This window comes from Puma concolor, chromosome B4 (genome assembly GCF_028749965.1).
Source record: "Puma concolor isolate L17-30 chromosome B4, mPumCon1.1.hap2, whole genome shotgun sequence".
In the NCBI taxonomy this organism is placed as follows: Eukaryota; Metazoa; Chordata; class Mammalia; order Carnivora; family Felidae; genus Puma; species Puma concolor.
In genome coordinates this window covers 96761662-96775634 of record NC_141673.1, presented here as the reverse complement: position 1 = coordinate 96775634, position 13973 = coordinate 96761662, and the positions used below count along the sequence as shown (strand labels likewise).

Below are 13973 nucleotides of genomic sequence, written 5' to 3'. Positions count from 1 at the left end.
CAGGATCGTTGTGAGCTTATTGTATTATATAGTGTTCTAACTTAAAACTGTAGACCTTTGTAGTATGTACTTCGAAAAGATCACCTTTACTTTGAAAAAGAAGTTACATCAAGCATTTAGATATCTTCCATAGGATGACCCGCCTGTGCCAAACCAGCATCAAAGCTTATTTTGTCAGAAAAAAAAAAATGTTTTAAAGACTTTGTTTTTAAGTAATCTCTACACCCAGTATTGGGCTCGAACCCACAACGCAAGATTAAGAGTCTGACGCTCTACCAACTGAGCCATCCAGGCACCCCTATCAGGAAATTATCTGTAACAACATTTTTGAAGCTATGGACTCCTGTTGGAGAAGGTGTCATTTATCAGAGCTCTTCTGCTTGCTTTCAAAAATTTTTTTGAAAAAATATATATGCATGCATGTACACCTGTATATTTTTAATTTACCATGTTGGGTGGCACCAAAGAGTGGTAGGAGTTACTCATTCTCACGGCTGAACATATAAATCAAAAGCACATGGAAGGGCTTGTAGGTAAATAATGATTTTAGCCGTTATGGAGTATGAAGTGTTTCTGTCAGGAAACTGAGATGAGGAATGTGACTCTGTTGTAAGACTTTCAGTAACAAAAGTTTGGAACAAAAATGACACATGTCAGCGAAAAACACAATGGTAAATTGTCATCTGGGTGACTGTGTAAGCCTTGAGGATAGTTAGTGTAACAGACATGAGCCATAACAATAAACTCTCCCACCTTTACAAAAAAGATATATTGTGTCTATTTGGATACCTCAAAATGTCATTTTTTTCCTGCCCCGATTTACTAAATTTACTTCGTTTTCTATTCGTCATGTAAAAGGGGTCTCTAGACGTAGTTTGTATTTCAGTTCACATATATGTTACAATTTGTGGCACTCTTGTTTTTCTCGGGGCTCTTACACGCATTTTGTACATGTGACCTCATGACTCCTCACATCAGCCTTCTGAAATTGGGACTATCATTATGCCCAGTCTAAAGGTGAAGAAGCTGAGGCTCAAAGAGGTTAAGGGACTAGTTCAGAGTCACAAAGAGGTTAAGTGACTGGTTCAGAGGGGGGGCCTGGCTGGCTCAGGTAGAGCCTGTGACTCTGGGTCTCAGGGTGGTGAGTTCAAGCCCCATGGTGGGCAGGGAGCTTACTTTAAAAAAAGTCACGAAGATAACGAATCACATGCGGAACCAAGATTTTGACCCAGTTCTGACACCACTGTGTTTATCTCTATGCTATATATAGTTGGTTGTAAATCGGGAATGATTACTCAGCCTCACATTAATTTTTTTTTTTTTTTTTTTTTTTTTTTTTTTATGTGTTGCTTCCATCGAAGGCCGCTCCTCACAGAGTGACTCAGTCACTCACTTTGAGCTTAGGAATGCCTTCAGATGTCCACTTAGGTCAATTGCAGTATCTGAATGGTCACTTCATGCCTGAGGTAAAAGCTCTGGCTAAACCTTAGGAAGGGAACTACTGAGAATTTAAGCCAGTGGGTCTGAAAGCAACTGAGACCTGTTTTGCCACCCTAACTCAGTCAAGACAGGAGCTTCCGTGAAATAGGTCTCCCTGAGGTTAGCTGTGCAGCCTCACGAATAGCCACTTCTCACTTGACAGCAGTAACTATGTAGACAAGGGGTGGGGTTTAGGATAATCTTGGTCACGAGCCATAAGCCTCCAGAGTTCTCAGAGTGATTTCAGAACTGACTAGAGTGTTTTTCCTTCCACGCTACGTCAGAGCTTTGCAAGGGAGTTCTTCTGTTGAGACAACTGTTTGGTTAACATCTAGCTACTCCTCTTTCTCCTTTTTGGTTTTTCTTTCTTTCTTTTCTTTTTTCTTTTTTAAGATTTTTAAGTAATCTCTGTACCCAGTGTGGGGCTCAAACTCACTACCCCGGATCAAGAGTCACATGCTGTACCAGCTGAACCAGCGAGGCACCCCCTTTCTTTCCCCTGATCTGATCCCATTTCCAGATGATCTCCTGGAGGATTCTTCCCTGGCCCCCTCTCCCTTACCTTTCTTTTTAATAAATCCAGGTGATGTTCAGCTGATCAGTTGGAGGCTTACTTTCCTGGAAGAGGTCTTAATTCTCCTTTTGAAGATGTTAAAAGCTGATTCTTTTTTTCCCCTTAGAAATTCAGTCAGTGTTTTAGTGAGACAGAAGCCCCAGGGTAATATTCTTGGAAGGATCCCATATTTGGATTTTTTTCTTAATATTACATTGTAGGAGTTCTTTATATACTCTAGATGGTCTATTATCAGATATGTGTAGTGTAAATATTTTCTCTTAGTCTCTGGCTTGCTTTTTCATTTTCTTAGTGGTGTCTTTCTAAGAAAATTTTAACTTTTGATGAAGATTAGTTTAACCTTTTTTTTTTTTTCCTTTTATGATTAGTGCTTTTTGGACCTATCAAAGAAACCTTTGCTTACCCCAAGACAGCAAAGGCTTTTCTCCTCTTTTATTTATTCATTTTTTATTTATGTTTATTTACCTTTGAGAGAAAGAGAGAGAGACAGAGGCGTGAGCAGGTGAGGGGCAGAGAGAGAGGGAGACGCAGAATCCGAAGCAGGCTCCAGCCTCTGAGTTGTCAGCACAGAGAGCCCAATGCAGGGCTTGAACTCATAGACCGCAAAATCATGACCTGAGCTGAAGTTGGACGTTTAACCGAATGAGCCACCCAGGTGCCCCTCTCCTGTTTTCTTTGTAGAAGTTGTATAGATTTAGCTACTATGTTTTAGGTCTGTGATCTATTTCATGTTAACTTTTGTGTATGGGGTAAAGTGTAGCGGTCCAGATTTAGTTTTCTTTCCATGTAGATATCATGTTGTTCTAGGACAAATTATTGAAAAACTTTACTTTCCCCACTGAATTACCTTGGAAACTGTTAAAACAAAAAATCAATCAACCACATATGTTTAGATCTATTTCTGTATTCCTTGTTCAGTTTCATTGCTCTGTCTCTATGCTAATATCACACCATCCTGATTATTGTAGCTTTATACTAAGTCTTGCAATCAAGTACTGTAAGTCTTCAAACTTAGGGTTTTTTTTTTTTCAAAAATCTTTTGGCCATTTTGTATACTTAGAATCAGCTTATCAAATCCCTACCAAAAAAATCCCTTCTAGAATTTTGATTCAGATTGCAATTGATTCTATAGATCAATTTGGCAGGAACTGACATCTTAATGATCTTGAACCTTCCAATCCATGAACATGGTATACTTGTCTATTTTTTGAGATTTCTTTAATTTTTCACAGCAGAGTTTTGTATTATCAGTGTACAGGTCTTGTAGATATTTTGTTGAATTTTTCCTTGTGTAATTGTTGCTGCTGCAATTGTAAATACTGTTTTTAAATTTTATTGTCCAGTTCATTGCAAGTATACAGAAATACAATCGATTTTTGTATATTGGCCATGTATCTTGCAACCATGCTAAACTCACTTGTTAGTTTTATTAGTTTTTGGTAGATTCCTTAAGATTTTTCTGAGTACACTATCATGTCATCTAAAGATTAAGACCCTTTAGGTATTCCCATGCCTCTTATTTCCTTTTATTGACTTATTGCACTGGCTAAGACTGTTCAGTGTTGAGTAGAAGTGGTGAGAGTGGACATCCTTGCCTTCTTTCTGATTGTAGAGAGAAAAGTATCCTTTACCACTGTGATATTAACTGTAGGTTTTTCATAGATGCCCTTTATCAAGTTGAGAAAGTTTCCTTCTGTTTCAAGTTAGTGAAACTTTTCATAATTGAATTTGTCAAATGCTTTTTTTGCATTTACTGACATGTCATATAGTTTTTAACCTTTCTTCTGTTGAAATGGCAAATTACTTTGCTTTCAGATGCTGAAAAAGCTTATATCCTTGAGATAAACTTCACTTGGTTATGATGTGTTATCCTTTTTAAATATTTCTGGGTTTGATTTGCTAATACTTGGGATGTTTCTGGCAGTGGACTGACCAGGTGGGCAGATAATCCAAATAAGGTATTTGGAACAAGGTTGAGCATATTGTACAGATAACTGATGCCTTAGTAAAGCCTGAAGTTATGCCCACAAATAATTTCACCTTCTTTTTTCACCTGTCCTTTGAAATGTACCACCATCAGAGACAGTCCATGCATGTGTAGGGCAGCATTTGAGGTATGAATGTAAGAGTAAACAGTGAGTCCCTTGAGGGTAGGGAGTTCACCTCATTCATTTCTGTCGGTATAAGTTAAGTTAAATTGGTGTTACAGAGATCCAAAATTACCGTGAGTGACACAGAATGGACATTTCTTCTTTCCCAGGGCTGGGACTGTTCTCATCCACACAGTCCTCACAGGGCAAAACTTCTAAGTCACTGCTCTACCAACCCTAGGACGTGACCTTACTTATTCTCATGGTCTAAGGCGGCTGCATCTGCATTCCAGCAGGAGCAGAGTGAAGGAAAGGCTAAAGAGGGAGGAGCAAAGAGTATGTGCCAGCTAAGTTTTTCAACGTTTATTTATTTTTGGGACAGAGAGAGACAGAGCATGAACAGGGGAGGGGCAGAGAGAGAGGGAGACACAGAATCGGAAACAGGCTCCAGGCTCCGAGCCATCAGCCCAGAGCCCGACGCGGGGCTCGAACTCACGGACCGCGAGATCGTGACCTGGCTGAAGTCGGACGCTTAACCGACTGCGCCACCCAGGCGCCCCGTGCCAGCTAAGTTTTAAGGAAGATACCCAGAAGCTGCCATAAGAGGCTTCCACACATACATACCACTGACTAGAACTTAGTCATGGGTCACAGCAAGGCATGGGTTTTGAGGCAAGAGCTGTGGAAAATAAACAGCCATTCTCTGTTTATTGGAGACTCGAGTAGGTTTTTTTTTTTTTTTTTTACTGAAATGGATTTTCTGGAATGGCAAAGTTATGTTAATAAAGATAGTACAAAAGAAGAGTCATGTTAGTGTGCACAATAACCTTTGGTGTCAGTAGTTTGGTTCTCAGTGTCTATATCCTTAGGACATCGCATGCTGTATGGCACTCTGTCATACTCAAGAATGTCTGTTGATTATATGCATTATATATATGCTTCCTTATTAGAATCTCTGCCCAAAAATAGAGGAAAGGTGAATAAGGATACGTTCCAGATTGTCAAAATGGTAAGGTGTGGAATTGCATTAGATACTGACTTCCAACCTAAAGTCTGGTCAGATGTGCTGGAATGAGTCTGTACCGGGGGTTCACGGGTGCCCACAAAGGTAGGGATTAGGGATCAGCAACATTGTTGCCTCCGGAGGGCAAAGGACAGGGACATGAGAAACAGGTATCACCAGTTCTGTTACACTTTTCCAGGTATTAAAGTCTTACTTTCACCAACGTGAGACTTGCCTTGCAGCGGTCAGAAAGAGTGGGAAAGGATTTAAAGGCAGTAACGCCTCCATCATGTTCTCTAATGCCATGCCACGCACCAGTTAGAATCTTATGCACAAGTCATGGCACGCTGTCTTGCGTAGACAGCGTGGGTGAAAGGAAGACGCTAGACTGAGGAGATCTGCGTTCTGGTTTTGGTTCCATCACAGTGAGACCTTGCGGGTCGCTCAGTCTCAAATTTCCTCTTCTGTGGTTTTTTTTCTTCCATGGACTGTCATGGAATTGACGCGAGAGACATACTGTCAGCCTGTATAAACAGCATGCTTGCACTGAGGCATTAAACATGGAGTGGCTTTGGATACATCAGACATGGGCCCCAGTCGGATGAGGAAATGTGTAGGCGAGTATATGTCATTTGAACAAATGCCACCGTCTGATCAGGTGTAACGCATGGGGGAAGTGGTTGATTGCCAGGGGCCTAAGACATGATAAGTTACAGTCTCGGAGGCCATTTCAGATAAACCTCCCGGGTGCCTGGTCTGGTAGAGTTGGGGGTGTTGAGGGCGGGAACACCACTGCCAAGTGAAATGTAAAAACGCACGATGGTTCTGAATGCCGGAGCGGGCAGTTCGGTGAGTGGGGCTGGTTCTCATGAGGATTTCAGCAAGCTCCCATGTTGCCCGGTGTCTGTCGGAAGGCGGAGTGTTTCTAGGTGCCGGATTGAACTACCATCCTGAAAAGGCCCACGGTTGACTCTTACGGACCTTGTAATTTACTGGCCCACTACCTTCAAAGTGCTAAATGACCGAACAGGGTTGCAGAGAACCACCTGAAGGTAGAAATTGTTTCCACAGTATTGGGAGTTTGATGTTTTGTCTCTCCCTCCCTCCCTCCTCTCCCGCTAGCTGGGTTTTTGTTGTGGTGGTGGGTTTTTTTTTGTTTGTTTTGTTTTTGGTCCTCTGGGCATTTCAAAACAAGTGAGGAAAGAACCAACATAGAAAAAACAAGCACTAAGTTCTTCTAACACCCCCTTACTCACCATCCCTTCTCCATCTCCTCCCCACCACCACACATACACACACACACACACACACACACACACACACACACACACACACACACAGAGTCTAAAAAATGGTTGTTTTTTCTTGGGGCTGGCGTTGGTCTCCTCTGTGTCTGCTTGTTTGTTTGGGTTTTTATCACACCATTTCCAGAGGCTCTGGTCACGTGTAGTAGATGCCAGTACTTTGCATGAGGCTGGGGGGCTGGGAAGGGGCATGTTCCTGGAATAGACGAAAACGAAGGGCAGAAGTAGCCTTTGAACTTAATTTAAGGGTAGAACTTGGAGTCTTAGTAGTTTGGCTGTTTCTTCCCTACACAGGAGGAGGTGGATACAGGCACCTGACATCCCGGAGGTTCCCTCCCCCACTTTTATCCAGATAATAGGTTCCAAAGAACTTCACCAGGGGAAGAAAATAGTCACAAAATGGTTGCCCAGAGCCTAACCGTCGTCCCACTGGTGGTGGGGCGGGGGTGGGAGTGGGGCATGAAGCAGTCTGCCTCGTGGCATTGTGGTCTGCGGTCCGGTCGTGAGCCTTGCTCGTCAGGGAAAGCCACACCTGCCCCTGTGCAAGGAAGAGAGGGAGGGCTGAGGAGTGCGTTTGGAGGCACCCCTGAACCCCGATAGTCCCGTGTTGGGTGCGCTCTCTCATTTCATCCTTGCGGCAACCCTGCATCTTGGGAATCCGTTCCCTGTTTTTTGCAGATACAGGCCTTGGGACAGAAGTATCATCACCTCCAGCGGCAGAGCCACATTCAAACCCTGGCCTTTATGTAGAGAGAGAGAAATCTGAGGGTCTCCACAAGGTATAAGAGGCTCACGTGCCCACCACAGAGCCAGAAACCATCATCCCTTTGTCCCCGTCCAGGAGTGACTGCGGGGCAGCGGTCGTCAAGCTTCATCAGGAGGGGTTTTAAATCCCCCCAGCGCCGCCTCCTGACCTGTGGGGCTCACGCTGGACCCCGATCCTCTCGGGAGGATTTGGTTCAATTGGGTTTAACGTATTGCACTTCTCTCCCTCCGCAGATGGATTTGTCCGTAGAAACTCTCTTTAGCTTCATGCAAGAGCGCCAGAAAAGATACGCCAAATATGCGGAGCAGATCCAGAAGGTCAATGAAATGTCCGCCATCCTCCGCCGCATCCAGATGGGCATCGACCAGACCGTGCCCCTGATGGAGCGGCTCAACAGCATGCTGCCCGAGAGCGAGAGGCTAGAGCCCTTCAGCATGAAACCCGACCGAGAGCTCAGGCTGTAGACCTACCCACCCCCTCCTGCCGGGCTGGGCTGTCGTTCTGTGGGGACCCCGCCTGGCCCCACCCCAGCACGGCCCGAGGGCGAGGACGGCTGGAACCAGAGGGCCCTGATGTGACTGGATCTCGAAGCCGGTTGGAGGCTTCAGTTCTCCCTGAAGGTCTGACGCTGCCCTCCCCACCCCTTTCCTTGAGGCATTTTTTTTCTGTTTGCAAAACGAACCAAACCAAGTCTCGGTGCTAACCGAAGCTGGAACATTTGAATTATTAGGAATCTGTTACAGGACTCTGCATTGGGAATTGTTTTTATTTCGTTTAGGGTTTCGTTGTGTTTTTAGTTGGAAGCGCGTAGTGTCAGGTCTAGCTTGCGGAGTGAAAACACGGAGAGGAGGGGAGAAATGTTCAAAGCAGCTCTGTGTCCTCAGTGCCCTCAGGCCGTTCTCCTCCGCAGCCTTTCCGGGGTCTGAACCGCAAACATAAAGAACTAATTTGCTCCAGGTCTCGGTGTTGTTACTGTTCCTGCCCTGTTTACATCACGTCGGGTCTTTATCTGGGGCACCTCTTCCTGCGCTGGGGGTATTTGTTGGTGCACTAGGTTACAGTGTCTCTCACATGTCATCGGAAACTGAACACTTCCTCTCAGCATCCTCACGAGGTCCGCCTCCCCCCGGCGACTGGTTTCCTTGATGCACACGTAGTTTAGGATTCTTTTTATCACATCAGCACTGGCGAGGCTCCGAGTTTTGTAACATGGCTTTAACCGGCATTTATTTTACTAGCCTGGAAAGCCTGTGGTGTGGTCGGGGTTTGACATGCCTACAGCAGATATTTATTGAGCCCACTCGATGTGTCTGACGCTGTGCCCCGAATACAAAAATGTCTGGGTAGTCCCCACCCTTCTTTTCTGAAGACACAAAACTTAGAACGCTACTGAATTTCTATGGGAGTTTGGGAACTGAACTTGAGTAACCACAAAAGTTCTTAGAGCACGTCATAAATGTCCCCATGGAAGAAAAGACTGAAGACACAAAGAAATGGAATGTAGGAACAGAGCGAGGCGGGCAAGTGAGACCAAGCGCTGGGGGACACGGGGACGCCTCTGGGGCCAGCCTGTCATGTACCCCGTGCTCCCTTTATTCCTTCAACCTTTACAAGGCGTTTCTTAGACGTCAACAACAGCCTTTGGTATATTTATAAGATTAAAACGGGTCCCACTTAATTTAGCGTATCTTGGGTAAACTTGATCTGACTCTAATCTCGGATTTTAATCAGATACTATTTTGTAAGGTTCTTAGAACCCAGAATAAAATGTGGGACATAAAACAACTGGATGACAGAAGATACATGAGCAAACTAAGCTAAGTAAAAAATTTTTTTTTTTTAATTCAGACACAGGAAAAAAAACCGCTTCTAGGATTTTTAAGGAACATCCCAAAAGTATCAAGATTGTTCATTCCTCTGAGCTGGAAAGACAAGATGGGGGGCGCCTGGGGGGCGCAGTCGGTTAAGCGTCCGACTTCAGCCAGGTCACGATCTCGCGGTCCGGGAGTTCGAGCCCCGCGTCAGGCTCTGGGCTGATGGCTCAGAGCCTGGAGCCTGTTTCCGATTCTGTGTCTCCCTCTCTCTCTGCCCCTCCCCCGTTCATGCTCTGTCTCTCTCTGTCCCAAAAATAAATAAACGTTGAAAAAAAAAATTTTTAAAAAAAAAAAAAAAAAAAAGAAAGACAAGATGGGCCAAGGAAAGAGGTCAAGGTGCATCCAGCTTTTCCAGAGGGCAACCTTCAGATCGCATTTCCACCTCCATGGGACCCGATGCCCTTCCTTCCCCAGAAGGAAGATGGGGTAGAGATGTCCTGCCTGAGGCAATGAAGGGGTCGGAGGGAGTCGTGGGGGACTTGGAAGCCATGTGCTGGGGAGTGAGGACTTTGTTGGGCCGCACTGGTGGAAGAAGTTTGTGTTTCTAATGCCTTTTGATGGTCAGGTTTACTGGGTCTTAAACCATTTCTAGAACAATTTATTAGAGGGTACAAATCAAGAAAGACATTCTGTTTCTTAGAAACCTACTGATAGCTAAGGTTAATGGAAGGGCAACATTTAATGAATAATGTGTCTTCCCTCTGATGGGCAAATACACATGCACATGTGTATCATGTAGTGATTTCTATTATGTAGTGAATTTCCGTATAATTGAGGATCCCGTTCTGAACTACATTCTAATCCATTGATCTTCCAATAGCATTTCATGCTGTTTTTCATTTTTTCATACTGTGTTAATATAATTTCACAATACATTTTAATACCTGTTGCTACTAGACTCGGTGCCCCCTGCGCTCATTACGGTCTTCTATTTGTTAGTTTCAAATTGGCAGAAATTGGTTTTTGCAAAAAAAAAAGGAGTGCAAGGAATACTTCTGTTCCCTTTGCTGAGACCTACAGGAAGTGGCGTTTGTAAGCCACGCACATCATGGTCTTTTTCTGCGTTCCTGGCGTGTGCAGAACCCAGCTCTGAACGCAGGGCCGTGCCTGCAGCTTTCAGAGAACGAAGAGCTCTGAAAACAGCTCAGGGGTCAGGTGCTCTTACCATCACTGCACTTAGTACAATTTACAAATACAAGCGCAGAACAAATAAAAGCAGACACAGACTAAGCCTCCTGAGGATGGAGCTTTCTCACTGCGTTTTAATAGTTCAAGGCATGAACATGGCAGAAAGGCAGACCTAACACGGCAGGAGAAAATTCTCAGCCAGCCAGCTCTCCATCCAACTCGTTTTCTTACGAAGAAGTTAGACCAGGGCACCTGGCTGGCCCAGTCGGTGCAGCACGTCGTGACTCTTGATCCCGGGGTCGTGAGCTCAAGCCCCACGTTGGGCGTAGAGTTTACTGGAAAAAAAAAAAAAATGCATAAAAAGACAAAACGATTTGGGTCCTGAGTACATAGGGGCTTATGTACCACAGGCAAATTCGGTATTTTCTTTTTTAAGAGAATTCCAGTTGATCTTTGTGGTGTGGGGTGTTTTGGCAACGTTGTCAACTTGGTGAAGCTGAACTGTTTTCCAGAATTCCCTTCCCTATTCATTTCTGGTTAGGTAGGGGGTGGCCACAAGAGAAATTTGCACAAGTTTGGAAGCAGACGGAAAGCCGTAGCCGTGCTTACTCGCTGAAGGTCGCCGGACGCCGTGCCCTGTTGCACCTCGTGCACGTTTTTGCAGACCCGCTGCACCTTTGGTGGGCGCAGCGGCCGGGCTCTCGGCTCCTCCGGCCCCCACAGAACTCTGCCTCCGGTTCTTCCAGATCGGGGGTCAGGTATGAATCTAGCTTCTCCTTCAGGTCACCTGCAGCAGGAGGAGGAAGGCTTAGAGGAGAGGCCAGCGCGGGTCCGGCCAGCAAGAGGCAGATGCGGGTTCCCGCAAGTGGCTTGCAGGCTCCAGCTGTCCCGGCGCTCCCAGACTGCACTGCCGCCTTCTTTCCGGACCACCCGCCCAGGGACTTCAGGTGAACAAGCAGCAGCTGAACTGGGGCTCTCTTACCAGCATCTGTAATTCAGTGCTGCAGGTCAGTCCTTTAACAACCCCCTGATTCTCTATCACTGCTAGTGGCTCTTCTCAGATGGATGGACCCCTGACTGGTAATGTGCAATACCAGTCCTTTACCTCCTCGGGATTTGACCTTTTCTGAAGGATTCTGGGAATCTGATTTGTCATTCGAAGAGAGAGTTCTGCTGGCTCTCTGTCCCTCAATGCCCAGTGACCCATCCGGACCCTACAGGATGCTTCGGGGATAAAAAGGCAACCGGTTGTCATCAGAGAGCCGGACTGTCCGTTTCCAGCCTTGAATCTTGACACATCACTTAATTTCCCTGAGTCTGTTTCCACCTCCCTACCATGTGAGCTGGTCTGGGTGGGCTCGCAGGCCCCTGCCTGCCCCAGGATGCCACTTTTGTGACAGGGAGAGGCATCTTTAGCTGCTGTCTCTGAGCAGTGGCCCTTGGTTTTGGTAGTGACTTTAAATTACGAGCTCCCAATAGAGAGCGTCTTTCCTTCTGTTTATTAATTAGAAAGTGTCCAGCGGCTCCCCTCTTTTGAGAATCTGTTTTGCATACCTATCTATGCATCTCTACGAACACTGTCAAATAGGTCCCTAGACCACAGGCTCCTTGCTTGACTCGAAGTAGGAGGCTGGTGGAAGCTGGCCTTCACCCCTTGTATTATGTGCATGGAAGTTTCTAGTAAATGAATTGTGGGCTTGGGGTGCCTGGGTGGCTCAGTCATTAGGCATCCAACTCTTGGTTTCGGCTCAGATCATGATCTCATGGTTTGTGAATTAGAGCCCCCGCATCGGGCTCTGCGCTGACAGAGTCAAGTCTGCTTGGGATTCTTTCTCTCTCTCTCTCTCTGCCCCTTTCCCTACTCAAAGTGAATAAATATTAAAAAGTTAATTGTAGGGTTAAGAGCAATAGTATAGGCTTCATGAGAGCCTATATAATTATACAGATGTCATGTCTTTGTTTCCCTTAAAATTCTGTCATTCTTTGGAACATAATTTATATTCTTGGCCCAGAGTATTTGATGAAATGAATTTTGGGGACTCCGTATCCAGAGATACAGGAGTGCACTCAAGAAATTAGGTGGGTTTTTTATTAAAAAAAATATCTTCTAGGTATTTCTTTGCTTCTTTCCACTGACCTAGGAAGCAGATTCATTACCAAACATGCTGTTTCCAAGGTTACGTAAAGTAATGGCCCTGGGGGACTGACCTGTGCCACCACTTTTGTGGATTTGTAGAACTCACTTACCTTTGGCATTTCCCTCAGCAAGTCCCGGGACAAGACCAGGAATCTTCAGAAATGAGAGCCGTGAGCAAACACGTTTTAAGAGTTGAGTGAAATTGTCTTCCCAATTTGTTTATACCTCAGCTAAACCGAGACCTACACCACGCAGTAGGAAATTACTTAAAATGCTGATCCTGAAGACTGAAGGGTAGAGTGAAGTGACAGTTTTGCTTCTTGGGGGACGTTTTAGGTAAACTGTTCTACATCCCAAGAGAAGATGTCATTGCTGTAGGCTGATTTGTAATGAGGAACATTTGATTTTTTGCACACACACAGGGCATGTAGCTTCCATTCAGATGCCCCAACTACAGAGGGGAAGGGTGACCAGATAACTTATCCACAGGCCTCAGACCAAAAAATAAAAAAATTTGGCAGCCAGACCTAGTTGCTTACTAGGGGACCCAGTATCTCATGTGTCGTGCTGACGTGTGCCCATTGCTCTCAGGAATCTGTTCTGGGTTATCGGTGTCAGTGTGAGACCCGAGGGAACTTGCTAATGACCCATTTTCTTCACCAGTCGAGGCATATTCCTACTGCCACCTTTTATTTTTATTCTACAGCGAGGCAGGATTCATGCCAAAAGCTTTGGTGAACCAAGTACTTTAAATTCAGCCTTTGAAACTGTCCCAGTTCCCTTGAGCAGAGAGAACCCCGACCACAAACTGACCCTCTCCAAGCCGCCCTGTTTGCCTGTGACTCTGCTCCTGCGAGGTCCCATTCAGCATTTCCTGTGGGACCGCGTTTCCACTTTTACTGTTTTGGCTAGAACCAGTGGAATGAAGCTTGTTTTTACATAAACCCGATTTGATGCCCCTGCACATAAACAACGTGATTGACTTGTGAACATCTTCCAAGGTAGTGACGTAATTTTCCAGTTGATTTCACAATACTGTAGGATATAACCAAGTATAATTACGCTGCACAAGGATGAATGGGCCTCACGGACTGCTAGAAATAACTCCCTTCCCTCTTCCATTTATAGATGCGGAAGAGTAATATTCAGAGAAAAGCACGACAAATTTTACTAGACCTAAAACATTTCTGCCTCGCGTCCGAGGACAAAACCAGATGGGATATAAAAGAAAACGCCAGTGAAGACTTTGAGGGTAAAGAGTTGCTGTCGTCTGGCCCCATAAGGTACACCCTCCCCATCCCATCTAGACCTTCCCGGTTTCCCCTTAGCCCAAGCCCTGGTCTAATTTTTGTCGTCAGACCCAGACTAGTCTCCAGCACTAGCCTGCCCTTGATGGTCTCTCAAGGGGCCCCCGGTCAGTGCGTGTACGTACACCTTCTCATCCAAAGCCTGTCACTCGAACACCTGCTGCCTCAAGCCACCGTCCGTCTCTGGAGGCAGATTTATTCTACACCCCCTTTTCTCTCCGGTGCCCAACCCTGGTTCTTTGCAAGGTCCTGGCCAAGTCTCTGCCCACCCGGTACAATCCTTCTCGCTTGTACATTTTCTTAAATTTAGC

The 13973-nt window shown here is 45.4% G+C and overlaps 1 protein-coding gene across 1 annotated transcript in view; it reads left to right on the top strand.

Annotated features, from left to right (window-relative positions):
* BORCS5 (BLOC-1 related complex subunit 5) overlaps positions 1-8172 on the top strand; it is a 98965-nt gene extending 90793 nt beyond the window's left edge. The window contains exon 4 of the mRNA XM_025930082.2: positions 7450-8172. Within this exon, the coding sequence (XP_025785867.1) occupies positions 7450-7680 (231 nt within the window). The 3' untranslated portion in view covers positions 7681-8172. The remainder of the gene's footprint in view (positions 1-7449) is intronic.
* The last annotated feature ends 5801 nt before the right edge of the window (positions 8173-13973 follow it).